The 19,352-nt window shown below is 50.7% G+C and overlaps 2 protein-coding genes across 7 annotated transcripts in view; one reads left to right on the plus strand and one right to left on the minus strand.

Moving 5' to 3' along the window:
- NKAIN4 (sodium/potassium transporting ATPase interacting 4) overlaps positions 1-10,087 on the minus strand; it is a 76,502-nt gene extending 66,415 nt beyond the window's left edge. Inside the window, exon 1 of the mRNA XM_075350424.1 lies at positions 10,021-10,087. Coding sequence (XP_075206539.1) covers positions 10,021-10,032 — 12 coding nt within the window. The 5' untranslated portion in view covers positions 10,033-10,087. The remainder of the gene's footprint in view (positions 1-10,020) is intronic.
- Positions 10,088-10,191: 104 nt separating this feature from the next.
- The window catches only part of ARFGAP1 (ARF GTPase activating protein 1), a 37,639-nt gene continuing 28,478 nt past the window's right edge, over positions 10,192-19,352 (plus strand). For 5 of the 6 annotated variants that reach the window (XM_075350426.1, XM_075350427.1, XM_075350430.1 and 2 more), the window contains exons 1-3: positions 10,192-10,347; positions 15,533-15,596; positions 16,560-16,669. In XM_075350426.1, the coding sequence (XP_075206541.1) occupies positions 15,537-15,596; positions 16,560-16,669 (170 nt within the window). In that variant the 5' untranslated portion in view covers positions 10,192-10,347; positions 15,533-15,536. The remainder of the gene's footprint in view (positions 10,348-15,532; positions 15,597-16,559; positions 16,670-19,352) is intronic. The other variant, XM_075350432.1, reaches the window with a different exon arrangement.

A 19,352-nucleotide genomic window follows, 5' to 3' on the forward strand; every position in this document is an offset into this window, starting at 1 on the left:
TATAGGGCTACAGATACTCACTGTACTGTTTGGTGACATGGCGTGTACCACACTCAACATGGACCAGAGGAAGCGAAGGAAAGAGTTGTCTCAGGAGATTAGAAAGAAAATTATAGACAAGCATGTTAAAGGTAAAGGTTATAAGACCATCTCCAAGCAGCTTGATGTTCCAGTGACTACAGTTGCACATATTAGTCAGATCCATGGGACAGTAGCCAACCTCCCTGGACATGGCCACAGGAGGAAAATTGATTACAAATCAAAGAGATGGATAATACGAATGGTAAAACTTCTAAAGTGATTAAAGATGAACTTCAAGCTCAAGGAACATCAGTGTCAGATCGCACCGTCAGTCGTTGTTTGAGCCAAAGTAGACCATGAGGGATGACCAAGGAGGACTCCATTGTTGAATAAAAAGCATAAAAAAGCCAGACTGGAAGTTGCCAAACTACATCTTGACAAGCCACAAAGCTTCTGGGAGAATGTCCTATGGACAGATGAGACAAAATTGGAACTTTTTGGAAAGGCACATCAGCCAGATGAAAAAATGAAGCATATCAAGAAAAGAACACTGTCCCTACTGTGAAACATGGAGGAGGCTCTGTTATGTTCTGTGGCTGCTTTGCTGCATCTGGCAGAGGGTGTCTTGAATCTGTGCAGGGTACAATGAAATCTCAAGAATATCAAGGGATTCTAGAGAGAAATGTGCTGACCAGTGTCTGAAAGCTTGGTCTCAGTGGCAGGTCATGGGTCTTGCAACAGGATAATGACCCAATACACACAGCTAAAAACATCCAAGAATGGCTAAGAGGAAAACATTGGACTGTTCTGAAGTGGCCTTCTATGAGCCCTGACCTAAATCCTTTTGAGCATCTTTAGAAAGAGCTGAAACATGCCGTCTGGAAAAGGTAACCTTCAAACAGGAGACAGCTGGAGCAGTTTGCTCTTGAGGAGTGGCCAAATTACCTGTCGAGAGGTGCAGAAGTCTCATTGACAGTTACAGGAATTGTTTGATTGCAGTGATTGCCTCAAAAGGTTGTGGAACAAAATATTAAGTTAAGGATGAGGAGGAAGAGAAGAAGGAGGAGGAGGGTGTCATCATTTCTGTCCAGGCCTATTACTATTTAAATTCCGTGGAAGCTGAAAAGCAGCAATGTCTGAGTTTCATTTGGTCATTTTCCTCGATTTTTTATTTATTATTACTTTTGTCAGATTCAAGTTATTTCAGTTTTTAATTGCAATGAGATGACACACAGTTAGGGTCACAGAGCTAGGGACCGCAATATAGAGATATACCTTGACGAGGTTTGGGGCTCAGTTACATTGATCAATGCGATTGCTAAATATCTCCTTTTTCCTAATATTCATGGCAGGTATGCAATTCATTATTCACATGTTCAAGTTAGCAAGTAGCATTTTTCATTGTATTTTTCCAATATTTTTCCATATGCTTGAGGCATTATACCATTATCTAAGTTTGATGTGCAGCCTTATCCTTATATAGTATGTATTTTTTGGCTTGCACTCAGAATATATATATTAGTGCTCACTTCAGTTATCCTATTCAGTTATATCAAGTTATTTCTGTGACCATTGTGGGTTTTTCTTTCATTAAATGAGGGATACCAGTAATTTTGGCCACTTGTATATTGTGCTTCTCAAAGAAAACTGCCATGCAGTGTCCATATAACAGTACCCTACAACACCCAACTCCACTCCCATAGGATGGCCAAGTAGTGCTGCCAAATAATGTCCAGTAATGGAATGTCCGGCCTCACTAACACATCTACAGGTGCCACGGGTGGGGTGAAAATAACAGAATGGTGTATTCTCAGCTGCGGTCCTCCCCGTGGATCTGGCGCAGGCCGCTGTAGGAGTAGTAGTCTGGACCAGCACCAGGAGCCGTGACGTTACTGTTCTTCTGATCACTGAGGCCTGTGATTGGCTACAATCGTCAGGTGACTACAACGGCGCGTCATCAGAGAAACATTTAAACCCCAATTTCGGTTTTCCCGCCAGTCTTGATGAAGTGAGCGCTGGCGTAACGTGTGCCAAATTAATGAATGAATCTCAAAGTGAATTAGGTTTTACAGCTGCACCACAAAAAATGGAACTCCAGTCAAGGGCTGCCATACATTTCTACCGTAATTCATGTCATCTTGTGGCATAATGTCACAGGTGTGTTACGGGTGACAGACAGTCATGTGGTTTCTGGCCATAGAAGGTCACAGTGTTTGGCTGCGCAGAATGCTTCCCTGACTTAACATTGTTCCTGCTGTCAGTATTCTTTGGTATAGGTAGCTTTCCTGCTGGATTTTCATCTCTACCCCTTTTGGACCCAGCAGGAGCTCGACTTCCACTTAGCTGCTGATCATCAGTATTCTCTTGGAGCTTAGATACCCCTTCCTTCCTTGGACTGATGCTGGTGATATTATTCAGTTCATTCAAGCCTTGGTTGCAAGCAGGTGGCTTGTACTCCTCTGTCATATCATTGCTCAAAGCTCTGCTGCACGTCTACTGGTGTCATCAGTAGATAAGTTCATGCTTTTTCCCCTGTGGGTCCTCCTTGTGTTTTCTCTAGTGTTTCGTGGGGTTGATGTAGAGCTCATCCCACCTCTTCACTATTTAGGGCCCTGCACTAGGGATATCTAGGGTCAGGTTTCCGGCTCGGTGCATAGGTGCAGAACCTATCTAGGGTGGAGAAGGACCCCAGTGACCAGTGGTAGGTTTGGTCAGGGGTCACCATCTTCCCTTTCCCTAGACACAGGGTTTCCCTTCCCTTTCGCTGTTTGCTTGGTACTTCCCTGTACCTATCGTGACACTTAAATTATGATGAGTCTGCTAGGTGTACTTGGCCACACCCTTCCTTGAAAAGCTCCACCCACTTTAAAAGAAGGCGGAGCTTGTCAGGACTGATGTAAAAACACAAAAAGTCACCAAATTTTACTACGAGCCATGAGAAAATCTTATGGCATTTCAAACCGTTTTATGCCAGAATTTTGGCTAAAACTGATAGGTCCTCTGTGTTACCACTCTGGTGCTCTGCACCGTGACATCACCATTCTAGTCAGCTGACTGCTGCAGCCAATCACAGGCTTCCTCGGCACTTTGACAGAATGGTGATGTCATGGCGCAGAGCACCGGTGTGGCCTGAGCTGGATCCACAGGGAACACTGCGAGTGTTTTTTTCACCCCAAAGTTTTAAAGGGGTTGTGCAGTAGTGAACAACATCAAATGCTAAAGAAGCCCCAATAATACAAAGAAGTACACAATCAGTTCACGGACTGGCGCATTGTTGGATCTGTGTCTCCCGGTGGTCATGTAACATTATTTTGTCACGTGAGCACTGCAGCCAATCAGTGCTCTAATGGAACTGTGAAGGCTGCAGCCCATCAGCAGACTCTGATAGGATCCTTTGGGGTCCATATAGGTTCTAGGGCCTTGGTACAACTGCACCCCCTGCACCCACTATGCTTGCACCCCCACAGGTCACCCACTCCTCTGCGACTGCTCTTCATAAGGCTGGATTCACACATGCATGTATCACAGTACTAGTACGGACCGTAATGAGCGGACTGTTCTGGCAATTTAGAAGCAGCACAACTCGTGTTTAGGTGGCTACTGCCATCTAGTGGCTGAAATGGTGAATTACAACTACTACAACTAATTACAATGCAAGCACAAGCAGACACCACACTGGCCATGCAGAAAGCACTGTATGGGTGCTGAGGAAGGCACTAACTAATAAAGGAGATTAGGTCAGTGTTATAATCAGCACGCAGAAGTATGAACACAAGTAGAATGTTTTTTGCGGTCCGTTTGTCTTACATTTTTTCATATCTTTCTTGTTTTTCACCTATCTCAATTCACTTTTTTCACAACCATTTTTCTTTTTCTGTTAATTCTTTCTGTTGCTTTCTCTACACTTGCACAACACTGGTAACACTATACTCACCACAGTAAACCTGCAATTCTGTATTTGCAACTTCAACATGCTGTCACCGGTTCGTATAACTTTCCCATATATATATATATATATATATATATATATATATATATATATATATATATCTAATATATAAAGCTGTATGTGTGTATGAATGTATGTCCGGGATTGGCATCTGCACGGTCGCAGCTACAGCCACAAAATTTTGCACACTCACACTTCTGGACCCCGAGAGCGTCATAGGCTATGTTTTGAGGGGAAATTTTAACCCCGCGCTTTACAGTTATTCACCAAAAACCTGCCTCCATTAAAGCGAATGGAGCTGGGAGGCACAGCGCAGCCAGAACTTCAGAAGAATGTGCAGCCACGCCCTTATATGGAATGTTGGTGTGTCACAATGCAGCCAGGGAAAGAGACAGACACAGACAGGGAAAGAGGCAGACACAGACAGGGTAAGAAACAGACAGACAGGGTAAGAGACAGACACAAAGAGACAGACACAGACAAAGAGACAGACTGACAGGGAAAGAGAGGGAAAGAGAGAGACAGGTTAAGAGACAGACACAGACAGGTAAAGAGACAGAGACAGACACAGGGAAACAGACAGACAGGGTAAGAGACAGACAAAGAGACAGACACAGGGAAAGAGACAGAGGGAAAGAGGGAAAGAGACAGACAGGGAAAGAGAGGGAAAGAGACAGAGATAGATAGACAGACAGGGAAAGAGATAGACAGACAGGGAAAGAGATTGAGACAGACGGAGAAAGAGACAGACAAAGAGATAGAGAGACAGAGAGATATATACAGAGGGGGAGACAGACATTATAATTACATTTATATCTATTTGTTTTGTGGTTTTTGTGTGCAGAATACATTTTTGTTAATACATTCTATTTTGTTAACAGCAGTTATTAACCCATGCGAAGCCGTGTAGTAGAGCTAGTATATATATATATAATATAGAGAGAGAGAGATAGACAGATAGATATATTTTATATACCATATTTTTCGGATTAAAAGATGCACGTTTCCTCCCAAAAATTTGGGAGGAAAATGTGAGGTGCGTCTTAAAATCCGAATATAGCTTACCAGGAGGTGGAGAATTGGTGGGGGGGTTGTCTGTGCGGCTGTCATTAAAGGGCGGCCAGGTGCCTAACGGTGCATGTGGCCGGCTGCCTCTCTGTGCCTGTGGCTGGCTGCTTTTCTGTGCAAGCAGGCGGGCTGTCTGCTGGCTGCCACTCTGTGCAGGCGGGCAGCTGGCTGTGCGGGCTGCAGTGGCTGTGCAGCGGATGTCCCAGATGGTCTGTCTTCAGTTCGGGCTTGAAATGATGGCGCCCGGAGTCACCGCGTGTGCAGATGGAACTCTCATCCAAGAGCTCCATCTGCACCCACAGCACTCCGGGAGCCATTTCTTTGAAGCCCGGACCGCCGACAGAGCATCTAGGACACTCACCGCACCGGCCTGCTCCACCGCACAACCACCGCAGCTTCTGCTGTCAGCACTGACCCACTGCCGCCAGCACTGACCCACCACCGCTGCAAACACAGCCTCTGCCACCTGTTACCCCGCTCTACCACCGCTTCACAGGACCTCAATATCGGCTTGTGTGTATGACGTAGAACACATCATCCACACTAGCTTCAGAAGGAGGACAAAGATGGCCGAAAGAGGAGGCGCGGACCCGGAGAACGGAGACACCCGTCCGACCAGTCTGCTCTGCACCGACCGTTAGGTATTATAAACATCTGGTGACAGGTTCCCTTTAATACTTGTTTGGGGCGTGGCATGGAGGTGATCAGCCTGTGGCACTGCTGAGGTGTTATGGAAGTCCAGGTTGCTTTGATAGCAGCCTTCAGCTCATCTGCATTGTTGGGTCTGGTGTCTCTCATCTTCCTCTTGACAGTACCCCTTGGATTCTCTATGGGGTTTAGGTCAGGCGAGTTTGCTGGCCAATCAAGCACAGTGGTACTGTGGTTATTAAACCAGGTATTGGTACTTTTTGCAGTGTGGACAGGTGGCAAGTCCTGCTGGAAAATGAAATTTCCATCTCCAAAAAGCTTGTCAGCAGAGGGAAGCATGAAGTGCTCTCAAATTTCCTGGTAGACGGCTGCGCTGACTTTGGTCTTGATAAAACACAGTGGACCTACACCAGCAGATGACATGGCTCCCCAAACCATCACTGATTGTGCAAACTTCACACTAGACCTCAAGCAGCTTGGATTGTGGCCTCTCCACTCTTCCTCCAGACTCTGGGACCGCGATTTACAAATTAAATGCAAAATGTACTTTCATCTGAAAACAACACCTTGGACCACGGAGCAACTTAGCTTAGTTCTTAGCCCAGGTAAGATGCTTCTGGCTTTGTCTATTGGTCATGAGTGGCTTGACACAAGGAATGTGACAGTTGTAGCCCATGTCCTGGATACGTCTGTGTGTGGTGGCTCTTGAAGCACTGACTCCAGCAGCAGTCCACTCCTTGTGAATCTCATCCAAATTTTTGAATGTGCAAAGAAAAAAAAAAGAGAGGGGGGGGGGCGAAATGAGGAGCACCTGCGGTTTTAAAAAACTAAAAGGTTCCTAAATACTGCTCACCTTACAGGGTTGTGCATCCCTATACAACACCAGTAGTAGGTGCTATTAAATTCCAAGGAGAGATTCCAGCCGTCCTCTCTCCAGCGCTGAGTCTGGAATAGACTTGGTCCGGGTGTCACGTGAATCCACACACTGTAGCTGCTCACCGTCACAGCCGGTCCCGTACTCCGTGTCAGCACCTGGAAACCAATACTTCTAATCCAATTAGGCATTCCTTGCAGCAGCTCCTGACGAACTTCCCTCAAGGGGAATCTGTACAATAGAGGACAAAAAAGGGGTCGGTCTCATGGAGCGCTAATGAAAGGAAAAGTTTTGAAGGTTCTTTGAAAAAACAAACCTTTTATTGGTGGTCCCTAATAGCCACGACGCGTTTCGACAACTCATATGTTGTCTTCCTCAGGTGATATCAGTTGTCGAAACGTGTTGTGGCTATAAGGGACCACCAATAAAAGGTTTGTTTTTTCAAAGAACCTTCAAAACTTTTCCTTTCATTAGCGCTCCATGAGACCGACCCATATTTTGTCCTCCAAATTTTTGAATGGCCTTTTCTTAACAGTCCGATCAAGGCTGTGTTAGACCGGTTGCTTGTGCACCTTTTTCTACGACACTTTTTCCCTCCACTCAACTTTCCATTAATATGCTAGCATACAGCATTCTGTGAACAGCCAACTTCTTTAGCACTGACCTTTTGTGGCTTACCCTCCTTGTGGAGTGTGTCAATGACTTCCTTCTACACATCAGTCAAGTCATCAGTCTTCCCCATGATTTTGTAGCCTACTGAACTAAACTAAGGGACCATTTTAAAGCCTTTGCAAGTGATTTGTGCTAATTATTCTTATTTTCTGAGATAATGACTTTTGGATTTTCATTGGCTGTAAGCCATAGTCATCAACATTAACAGAAATAAACACTTGAAATAGATCCCTCTGTGTGTATATAATATATGTGTTTTCCTTTTTGTATTATTTTACTAAAATATATTAACTTTTTGATGATATTCTCATTTATTGAGATGCACTTGTACATGTTCGCTTTGTACTTGCCTGGATCGTGGCTGTACTAGCATTAGTGGAGGATTCACACTTAGTGCGACTCTGTTTTCCTGAAAATAACATGAGGTTTTATTTTCATTTTTGTTCCAAAAGATGTGCTAGGACTTATCTTCCGGGGATGCCTTATTTTTCCATGATCAAGAGGGAACAATGTACAATGCAGCAGAAAAGATAGACCCTTCACAAGGAAAGCAGACACCCCCAAAAGAATCACACTCAAAGACCCCATGAGACCCATCACAGATTGGGTAGTCCTGCTAGTGTCACTCCTGTCACAGGCGCGTTACATGCAGTCAGGTCCCTTGGCGTCTCAGCTGCCCTCTTCCACGTTCCACTCCCAATCCAACTATATGGCATTAGAGCATTGTGGCTGTTTCTGGTCACCAAGGGGGGTGGGGGCAACCACTATGCTTGGCTGCAGCGGAAGGTGCAAGAGAGCGGCTGGAACACCAAGGGACGTGACAGCACGCAACACACCTATGACAAGAGTGACGCCAGCAGGAAAACTTGCCAATGACTATTTACGTTTTGGGTCTTGTGGGTAGTATTAGCGCAGGAGTGGCATTATCAGTGCAGTTCCTGCTTTGTAAACCTGTGGAGGTTCTTTCTGGGGGATCCTTTTGAGGTTGCAGGCCTTGGGCAATTGCTTAGTTTGCCATCCCTTGTCCCCAGATCATCAGTGATCCACAGTGAATGATGTTGCAGGCAGAATAACATTAACTATGTTATGTTATGGATGTTAGGGCCTCATGGACTCTGGATATGACAGCTGGAGAGTGCTGCTCAGGTTCCTCCACACTGGCAGCATATACCGCCCTGCTGCTGTGATGACGTCCTAATACTGTGCTCTGCGACTCTCCTCATGTAATCTGTCCTGGTATCTGCTCCATGCTCTTCAGACTGTGCTGGGACACAGCAAATAACATGTATGATGTACCAGCGGAGGAGCCGGATTCATGTGTAACCCGAAAAGCCTGCAGTGACCGCCTCGTGCCAACAGTAATGCCAAGGACACTAGAAGAAGTAAAGAAGAAGCAGGGAGTATAAGGAGAGAGGTGTGGCACTATATCTGGCCTGTGTGTGGCAGTATACCTGGAATGTGTGTGGCCCTATTATATTGTCTGTGTGTGGCGGCGTATCTGGGCTGTGTGTGGCGGCGTAGCTGGGCTGTGTGTGGCGGTGTAGCTGGGCTGTGTGTGGCGGTGTAGCTGGGCTGTGTGTGGCGGTGTAGCTGGGCTGTGTGTGGCGGTATATCTGGGCTGTGTGTGGCGGTGTATCTGGGCTGTGTGTGGCAGTATATCTGGGCTGTGTGTGGCGGTGTAGCTGGGCTGTGTGTGGCGGTGTAGCTGGGCTGTGTGTGGCGGTGTAGCTGGGCTGTGTGTGGCGGTATATATCTGGGCTGTGTGTGGCGGTATATATCTGGGCTGTGTGTGGCAGTATATATCTGGGCTGTGTGTGGCAGTGTATCTGGGCTGTGTGTGGCGGTGTATCTGGGCTGTGTATCTGGACTGTGTGTGGCGGTGTATCTGGGCTGTGTGTGGCGGTATATCTGGGCTGTGTGTGGCGGTGTATCTGGGCTGTGTGTGGCAGTGTATCTGGGCTGTGTGTGGCGGTGTAGCTGGGCAGTGTGTGGCGGTGTAGCTGGGCTGTGTGTGGCGGTGTAGCTGGGCTGTGTGTGGCGGTGTAGCTGGGCTGTGTGTGGCGGTGTATCTGGGCTGTGTGTGGCGGTATATCTGGGCTGTGTGTGGCGGTATATCTGGGCTGTGTGTGGCGGTGTATCTGGGCTGTGTGTGGCGGTATATCTGGGCTGTGTGTGGCGGTGTATCTGGGCTGTGTGTGGCAGTATATCTGGGCTGTGTGTGGCGGTGTAGCTGGGCTGTGTGTGGCGGTGTAGCTGGGCTGTGTGTGGCGGTGTAGCTGGGCTGTGTGTGGCGGTGTAGCTGGGCTGTGTGTGGCGGTATATATCTGGGCTGTGTGTGGCGGTATATATCTGGGCTGTGTGTGGCAGTATATATCTGGGCTGTGTGTGGCGGTGTATCTGGGCTGTGTATCTGGGCTGTGTGTGGCGGTGTATCTGGGCTGTGTGTGGCGGTATATCTGGGCTGTGTGTGGCGGTGTATCTGGGCTGTGTGTGGCAGTGTATCTGGGCTGTGTGTGGCGGTGTAGCTGGGCTGTGTGTGGCGGTGTAGCTGGGCTGTGTGTGGCGGTGTAGCTGGGCTGTGTGTGGCGGTGTATCTGGGCTGTGTGTGGCGGTGTATCTGGGCTGTGTGTGGCGGTGTAGCTGGGCTGTGTGTGGCGGTGTAGCTGGGCTGTGTGTGGCGGTGTATCTGGGCTGTGTGTGGCGGTGTATCTGGGCTGTGTGTGGCGGTGTATCTGGCCCTTGGCCCTCATTGCTGCCCCCAGGTCTGAGCACACATAATGGTCCGTACCTCTGAGCTCATGGGGTCACTTTTACCTCACACTCTCCCTCCTCCAGTCATCAGTGTGGCCATATACCGTATGGTGAACCCTCCCTGCAGTCATTACGTCTCCTCACACACTCAGCCCCTCCCACCCCACCGTGACCATTCTGCACTGCCAGGCGGAACACAAGAGGTTAACCCCCGGCCGTCCCACAATCCTCTGCGAAGCTGCAACGTAGCCGGAAGATGGCGGCCGTATAGTGAGATCCCGAGCACCGGCGGCCGTACAGCGACACAGTGAGCGCTCCTCTCCGTCATCCGTTTCTTAGAGATCTGCGCACCCGATTACAGCAGGTACACCCGAGAGCTGACCCCCGGACAGCCGTCCTACCCGCCACGTCTATCATTACTGCCGGCTATGGCGAGCAGTGAATGGGTTATTGTGACAGCCATGGAGTCGTATGTATCCGTGATGTGTCCGGTCTCCCGCCCTCACTGATCCTTCTATATAAATCGTATCGAGCGCTAGTGATGGAGACCCCGTGCAGGAGGATGAGGCTGGCATCAGCAACCAATCAAAGGACAGCTCTCATCTCGTAAGCGCTCAATAAATGATGAAAGCTGCTCTGTGATTGGTTAACAGTGTGACTCGCGATTTGACTCATATGAAGGGGCTGTTCGCAATATTAACAGACATTCTAGTTAGCGGGTGACTACTCTGCCCCTCTGTCCTGCAGGGACTGGTGGCTACTCTGCCCCTCTGTCCTGCAGTGACTGGTGGCTACTCTGCCCCTCTGTCCTGCAGGGACTGGTGGCTACTCTGCCCCTCTGTCCTGCAGGGACTGGTGGCTACTCTGCCCCTCTGTCCTGCAGGGACTGGTGGCTACTCTGCCCCTCTGTCCTGCAGGGACTGGTGGCTACTCTGCCCCTCTGTCCTGCAGGGACTGGTGGCTACTCTGCCCCTCTGTCCTGCAGGGACTGGTGGCTACTCTGCCCCTCTGTCCTGCAGGGACTGGTGGCTACTCTGCCCCTCTGTCCTGCAGGGACTGGTGGCTACTCTGCCCCTCTGTCCTGCAGGGACTGGTGGCTACTCTGCCCCTCTGTCCTGCAGGGACTGGTGGCTACTCTGCCCCTCTGTCCTGCAGGGACTGGTGGCTACTCTGCCCCTCTGTCCTGCAGGGACTGGTGGCTACTCTGCCCCTCTGTCCTGCAGGGACTGGTGGCTACTCTGCCCCTCTGTCCTGCAGGGACTGGTGGCTACTCTGCCCCTCTGTCCTGCAGGGACTGGTGGCTACTCTGCCCCTCTGTCCTGCAGGGACTGGTGGCTACTCTGCCCCTCTGTCCTGCAGGGACTGGTGGCTACTCTGCCCCTCTGTCCTGCAGGGACTGGTGGCTACTCTGCCCCTCTGTCCTGCAGGGACTGGTGGCTACTCTGCCCCTCTGTCCTGCAGGGACTGGTGGCTACTCTGCCCCTCTGTCCTGCAGGGACTGGTGGCTACTCTGCCCCTCTGTCCTGCAGGGACTGGTGGCTACTCTGCCCCTCTGTCCTGCAGGGACTGGTGGCTACTCTGCCCCTCTGTCCTGCAGGGACTGGTGGCTACTCTGCCCCTCTGTCCTGCAGGGACTGGTGGCTACTCTGCCCCTCTGTCCTGCAGGGACTGGTGGCTACTCTGCCCCTCTGTCCTGCAGGGACTGGTGGCTACTCTGCCCCTCTGTCCTGCAGGGACTGGTGGCTACTCTGCCCCTCTGTCCTGCAGGGACTGGTGGCTACTCTGCCCCTCTGTCCTGCAGGGACTGGTGGCTACTCTGCCCCTCTGTCCTGCAGGGACTGGTGGCTACTCTGCCCCTCTGTCCTGCAGGGACTGGTGGCTACTCTGCCCCTCTGTCCTGCAGGGACTGGTGGCTACTCTGCCCCTCTGTCCTGCAGGGACTGGTGGCTACTCTGCCCCTCTGTCCTGCAGGGACTGGTGGCTACTCTGCCCCTCTGTCCTGCAGGGACTGGTGGCTACTCTGCCCCTCTGTCCTGCAGGGACTGGTGGCTACTCTGCCCCTCTGTCCTGCAGGGACTGGTGGCTACTCTGCCCCTCTGTCCTGCAGGGACTGGTGGCTACTCTGCCCCTCTGTCCTGCAGGGACTGGTGGCTACTCTGCCCCTCTGTCCTGCAGGGACTGGTGGCTACTCTGCCCCTCTGTCCTGCAGGGACTGGTGGCTACTCTGCCCCTCTGTCCTGCAGGGACTGGTGGCTACTCTGCCCCTCTGTCCTGCAGGGACTGGTGGCTACTCTGCCCCTCTGTCCTGCAGGGACTGGTGGCTACTCTGCCCCTCTGTCCTGCAGGGACTGGTGGCTACTCTGCCCCTCTGTCCTGCAGGGACTGGTGGCTACTCTGCCCCTCTGTCCTGCAGGGACTGGTGGCTACTCTGCCCCTCTGTCCTGCAGGGACTGGTGGCTACTCTGCCCCTCTGTCCTGCAGGGACTGGTGGCTACTCTGCCCCTCTGTCCTGCAGGGACTGGTGGCTACTCTGCCCCTCTGTCCTGCAGGGACTGGTGGCTACTCTGCCCCTCTGTCCTGCAGGGACTGGTGGCTACTCTGCCCCTCTGTCCTGCAGGGACTGGTGGCTACTCTGCCCCTCTGTCCTGCAGGGACTGGTGGCTACTCTGCCCCTCTGTCCTGCAGGGACTGGTGGCTACTCTGCCCCTCTGTCCTGCAGGGACTGGTGGCTACTCTGCCCCTCTGTCCTGCAGGGACTGGTGGCTACTCTGCCCCTCTGTCCTGCAGGGACTGGTGGCTACTCTGCCCCTCTGTCCTGCAGGGACTGGTGGCTACGCTGCCCCTCTGTCCTGCAGGGACTGGTGGCTACGCTGCCCCTCTGTCCTGCAGGGACTGGTGTGGTCTCTCTCCATGAGGATTGGTGCTGCTCCCTGAACCCCAGTTTCATGATTAGCTGCCTGTCTGGCTACTAACACGATCAAAAGGCTTCTGATGACTTCAAGTGGGATTGTCTGTGTCACTTTTATTAACCCCTTTGCTCACCCTTGACGTACACCGCACTTCATACATTGGAGGTGATGGCTGTGTTATACTGCTGGCGCCCGCCTGTAACTGCAGTGACTGGAGCCAGCTCTGAGCACTGCTGTTTATATAGATGTTGGCAATCACCCCTTCTTTTCTGTGCATGCGGGGGTGCTGATAGGTCACTATGGCACTAGTGGGCCTGACAAAGATGCATGTGGGTGCCAACTTGGTCCTCTCATGAAGACCACCGGGCCAAGGCGTGAGACCAGTATTTTCCTATATATTGCTATCCTGTATGTAAAATAAAAGTACCCCAGAGGGATTAACAAGAAGTCATCCAAAAAAAGTATAAAAATGTAATTTCTCAAATTATAACGCTAGACTACAAACTTGGAGATAAAGTTTAAGAAAAAAAAGGGGTTCTGTCTTCTACTCCTGTGGTGCCTTACCGGAGGGGGGGTGGTGGTGGTGGAGGAGCGGGGTCACAGGAGGCAGATGCGGTGCTTAAGGGCCTGCGTTGGGGGCTGTGCCGGCTGCGTTGGGGGCTGTGCCGGCTGCGTTGGGGGCTGTGCCGGCTGCGTTGGGGGCTGTGCCGGCTGCGTTGGGGGCTGTGCCGGCTGCGTTGGGGGCTGTGCCGGCTGCGTTGGGGGCTGTGCCGGCTGCACGGGCTGCGGTGGGGGCTGCCTGGAGCAGAGCGGTGCGGCGGATGTCCCAGATCCTCGCTGCCAGCGCTGTGAGACGGAACATCCAGAAGCTGTCGGCGGAGCAGGCTTCAAAGAAATGGTGACTGGAATCGGCGCGTGCACAGATTGAGCTCTCGACTGACAAGCCGAGATCTCATTTGCGTACACAGGCCACCTCCGGGCGCCATTTTCCTTAAGTCCGCTGCTGGCAGAACAATGGGCTAGAGGCGGCACATGCGCAGATGAGATCTTGAGCCGAGAGCTCCATCTGCGCACGCGCCGACTTCGGGCACCATTATTTGGAGCCTGTACCACCAACGGAGCATCTCACCCGCCGCAGCCAGCACAGCGCCCGCCGCAGCCAGCACAGCGCCCGCCGCAGCCAGCACAGCGCCCATTCTCCACTTCCCAGAAAGCTACATTTGCATTATAAGACGTGCCCCTCATTTTCCTCCCAAATTTTTAGGAGCAAAAGTGCATCTTCTAATCTGAAAAATACGGTACATCAGGAGGAGGACAGCTGCTCTTTTATCTTCCATATGGGCTACGTCTGACGGTGAGAGAGTGAAGCAGTTGCTGATTGGCTGCAGGGATTGTGGGACGTCACACTGATACATGATCCCAGGAGAACAGCGCTGGCACCAGAGGGGAGTATTAGGCCTAAGCCACACGACGAGAAAATCTGTGCGAGTGGAGTGCGATAAAACATCGCATTCCCCTCGGACCAATATTAGCCTGTGTGTCAGCACACATGAGCGATTATTTTCTCAGCCCTAATCGGACCGAGAAAACTATCACAGCATGCTGCGGGTGCAATGCGAGACTCTTTTCTCTCGCACCCATTCAAGTGAATGGGGCGAGAGAAAACTCACACCGCACTCGCAATACACTCATGTACCACGTGTGCAGAGCGAAAATCGCAATAGCCGGCTACGGAGGAGAGAGGGAGATAAATCCCACCCTCCCCTCCGCAACTAAGGTCCACATCCACTCCTGCTGTGTTGCCAGTGCGAGCCGAGTGTCATGCGAGGATTCCAGTAGTCCCCGTGTGGCCCCAGCCTAAGGTTTATTATTTTAAAAGGAGGAACATTCGGATGAAGGGGCTGTCCGAGTAGTGGACAACCCCTTTAAGTCTGGCATTTCATACATAAGCCTTAAAGGGTTATTCCCATGTCAAAGATCCTATCCCAATGTGTAGTAGGTGTAATAATAATATTAGCACATGCCTCCAATTAGAAATTTAGTGTAGTTCTCCTGATTCACTGTGTTTCTTACCGCATGTGCAGGGCATTGCAGCTTAGGTATCCATGGTTACGACCACGAGCAACTGACTCATCCAATCCGCTGTGAACCCTGATTGTGGGCACACAGTCTAAAAGTTGACAGATTTTTTGCACAACTCCGCACGGTGACTGATCAGCGTTTTCCGGCAGTTTGAAGTATAAGTGTACAGACTATACAATTGCACAGTGTATAATTAGAGACTTACAGGCTCCAGTATCTGCTAACAAGAAAGTTCCCTGTAAACTGACAGCAAGCAGAGGTCGTAAATGGTGAAGTAGATCAGTTGCAGGAGGTTTGCTTAGAGGGAATGTCCACTTTTTTATAGGAGGGTTCCCTGACTACAGGCTGATTTACAGGGTGTCTTTGTGAGCTAATGTCTGATTCCTCTGCAGCGCCACCACAGGAGGACTGAAGGACTGCACAGATCTCATTGAGGCCCATGCTATGTGTGGGGTCCTGCAGTGAGAGATGCGCTTTGTGGCTGATCTCCCCTCCCCCAGAAGGGGTGTCTCTGGTTAGGGCAATCAGATAATAATGATCCCTTTTCTTCTATTGTAGAGACATGGCGAGTCCTCGGACCAGGAAGGTGCTGAAGGAGGTCAGAGCAGAGGATGAGAACAATGTAAGTCTGCAGTGTGCCCGCCCGCCAGGCCAGCCCCATTACTGGCCGCAATCACTGATCTTTAAGGGGGGGGCACAAGATGGTGCATAGTTATAGGAGACGTTCTCCAGTCTTTTAGGGAGACGGTTTGTCGTCTGTGACATCCATATGATGATGGGGTCCCCTGTCCCCCCTCCCCGCCCCCCCCGACCCCCCCCCCCTCCCCCCGCCCCCCCCCCCCCCCCCCCCACCCCCCCCCCCCCCCCCCCCCCCCCCCCCCCCCCCCCCCAGGGGTCCCCCGTACAATAACTGGGTGACGTCCATATAATGAAGGGGTCCCCCGTACAATAGCTGGGTGACGTCCATATAATGAAGGGGTCCCCTGTAGAATAGGGGGGTGATGTCCATATAATGAAGGGGTCCCCCGTACAATAGCTGGGTGACGTCCATATAATGAAGGGGTCCCCTGTAGAATAGGGGGGGTGATGTCCATATAATGAAGGGGTCCTCCGTAAAATATCTGGGGAACATCCATATAATGAAGGGGTCCTCCGTACAATATCTGGGGAACATCCATATAATGAAGGGGTCCCCTGTAGAATAGGGGGGTGATGTCCATATAATGATGGGGTCCCCCGTACAATAGCTGGGTGATGTCCATGTAATGATGGGGTCCCCTGTACAATAGCTGGGTGATGTCCATGTAATGATGGGGTCCCCCGTACAATAGCTGGGTGATGTCCATGTAATGATGGGGTCCCCCGTACAATAGCTGGGTGATGTCCATGTAATGATGGGGTCCCCCGTACAATAGCTGGGTGACGTCCATGTAATGATGGGGTCCACCGTACAATAGCTGGGTGACGTCCATGTAATGATGGGGTCCCCAGTACAATAGCGGGGTGACGTCCATATAATGATGGGGTCCCCTGTACAATAGCGGGGTGAAGTGTGTGTTCATATTGTGTTTCCTTCCTCTTGCAGACCTGCTTTGAATGCGGAGCCTTTAACCCTCAGTGGGTCAGCGTCACTTATGGCATCTGGGTGTGCCTGGAGTGTTCTGGAAAGCATCGGGGGCTCGGAGTCCACCTCAGGTAACATCCCATTATGTTCTAGCTCAGGGCAGATGGTGCGCGGTGAAGTGTAGTAATAAGCAGCGGTCAGAGCCATTTCTCTGCAGTTACCCCTCCTCTACTATCAAGGCCAAAAGTTTTGAGACGGACACAAATTTTGATTTTCAGACTTTGCTGCTTCATTAATTTTAGATCTTTTGGTCTGATTTTTCAGTAGTTACTGAAGGACAATTATCAGCATTTCAGAAGGTTTTTTCACATTTATTAACAAATATATCAGGTTTATGTAGAGACTCGATATTTCCAGTGTTGTCCCTTATTTTTCATGATTTCTACCCTTCGCCCTGACAGCTGAGTATCCACTTCTGGCCAAACCTTGACTGATGACCCATCCTTGTCTAATCAGTGCTTGGAGTTTATCACACTTTGTGGTTTTTCTTTGCCCTCCCACTTTTTGAGGATAGACCACAGGTTCTCCATGGGGTTGAGATCTGGGGACTTTACTGGGCATTGAACCAAAATACCAATGTTTTGTTCACCGAGTCCCTTAGTTATCACTTCTTTCTTATGACGTGGTCTCCATCTTGTTGGGAAAATTATTGTTCATCACCATATTGCTCTTGGATGATTAAAGGTTGCTCTTGGAGGGTGTTGAGATCTTTATTCATGGATGTGTTTTTAGGCAAAATTCTGAGTGAGCCCCCTCTATGGATGAAATATGACCCTACACGTGGTCTCAGGATGACGGTACTCATAGTAACGCTACAACCAATCATTTTTCCAGATGTTTCAGGCAGTCTGCAGGGGGGCTTTATCAGAGAAAATATCTTAACCTCAGTCCCCTCCAACACATCCCTGTACTGTATGCAGAATGGCAGCCTGTCATTGAGGTTTTTCTTGCAGAGAAGGGGCGTCTTTGCTGCCCCTTTGCCTCACTGACCGTGCAGAAGACATCTGCCTGCTGCCATTTATGAGCAAGCTCTGCACTGGCATTGAACCAATCATTTAACTCCATATTCTTTAGCAGATGGTCCTGTCACTTGCTGGGGTTTAAGCTTTCTGAAGACTTTTTCCACAGGAGGGTTGAAATTCAATAGAAATGAGGATTTTGTGATTTTACTTTTCATGCAAGGAATTACTTTGCAATTTTTTGCAATTGATCTTATCACCATTCATAATCTAGAGTTAAAGAGGTCGTCCACTACCTTTTACATTGATTGTCTATCCTTAGGATAGGTCATCAATGTCTGATTGGCCAGGGTCTGATACTCGGCAGCTGGAATGCTCAGTTCTGGAGCTGACTCGTCTTCTGATGGCCGCGACCACTATCAGTTAACGTGGCGGCTCCAGAACTAAGCATTTTCAGCTGCCTGCTGCACCAAAACCAGCTGATCGGCGGGGGTGCGGGGTGTCCAATCAGACATTGATGACCTATCCTAAGGATACATAAACAAGGATGGTTGACCTTAGGGAGATCAACATCCAACACCGCGGAGACACCATCACGTGTTACTCAACGCAGTGATTCTAGAGCAATGCCCCCTGGGAAATATTCAAAACAAGAAAGCCTGCGGAGACACCATCACATGTTTCTCAATACTGGCATGAAACTAGCCAGGTCTTTCACCAGGAAGGGCAGTCTCCAGTCAAGGAGACCACCTATGCCAAACATGGTATCCATCCACAGACAGCTGTTTCGGGGTATTTGCCCCTCATCAGTGTGGAGTTGGAATGAGGGGCAAATACCCCGAAACAGCTGTTCCTTCCCGGTGAAAGACTTGGGTAGTTTCCTGCCAGCGTTGAGAAACCTGTGATGGTGTCTCCGCAGGCTTTATTGTTTTGAATCTTTCCCAGGGGGCATTGCTCTACAATCACTGCGTTGAGAAACACGTGATGGTGCTCCGCGGTGCTGGATGTTGATCTCCCTAAGGTCAACCATCCTTGCTTATGTAGTCTTCTACTAGGCATTGCTCCCACTAGCCAGTTTCCTACTCCACACTGATGAGGGGCAAATACCCCGAAACAGCTGTCTGTGGATGGATACCATGTTTGGCATAGGTGGTCTCCTTGACTGGAGACTGCCCTTCCCGTGGTTGTTCCTTCCTGCTATCCTAAGGATAGGCCATCAGTGTACTGCGGGCTTTACACGTTAAGATCTATCGTGCAATCGTACCCGCCCCCGTCGTTTGTGTGTCACGGGCAAATTGCTGCCCGTGTCGCACAAAGCCGTTAAACCGCCGTCACACGTACTCACCTGATGAGCGACCTCGCTGTGGGCGGCGAACATCCACTTCCTGAAGGGGGAGGGACGTTCGGCATCACAGTGACGTCACACAGCCGCCGGCCAATAGAAGTTTAGGGGCGGAGATGAGCGGGACGTAAACATCCCGCCCACCTCCTTCCTTCTGCATAGCCGCCGGGTGCCACGTGACGCAGGTAAGATCTGTTCATCTTTCCCGGGGTGTCACATGGAGCGATGTGTGCTGCCCCGGGTACGATGAACAACCGGCGCCATGTTAAATAAACAATTTTTTAAAACTCAGCGACGAGTACACGACTCACAATTTGTGAGCGATTCTGCGTCGCTCGGAGGTGTCACACGAGATGACGTCGTGAACGATGCCGGATGTGCGTCACGAAAACCGTAAGCCCCGACGACATATCGCACAATAGATCGTCTCGTGTAAAGCCTGCATAGGAGTGA

The sequence above is a fragment of the Anomaloglossus baeobatrachus genome, chromosome 5 (genome assembly GCF_048569485.1).
Source record: "Anomaloglossus baeobatrachus isolate aAnoBae1 chromosome 5, aAnoBae1.hap1, whole genome shotgun sequence".
NCBI lineage: Eukaryota > Metazoa > Chordata > Amphibia > Anura > Aromobatidae > Anomaloglossus > Anomaloglossus baeobatrachus.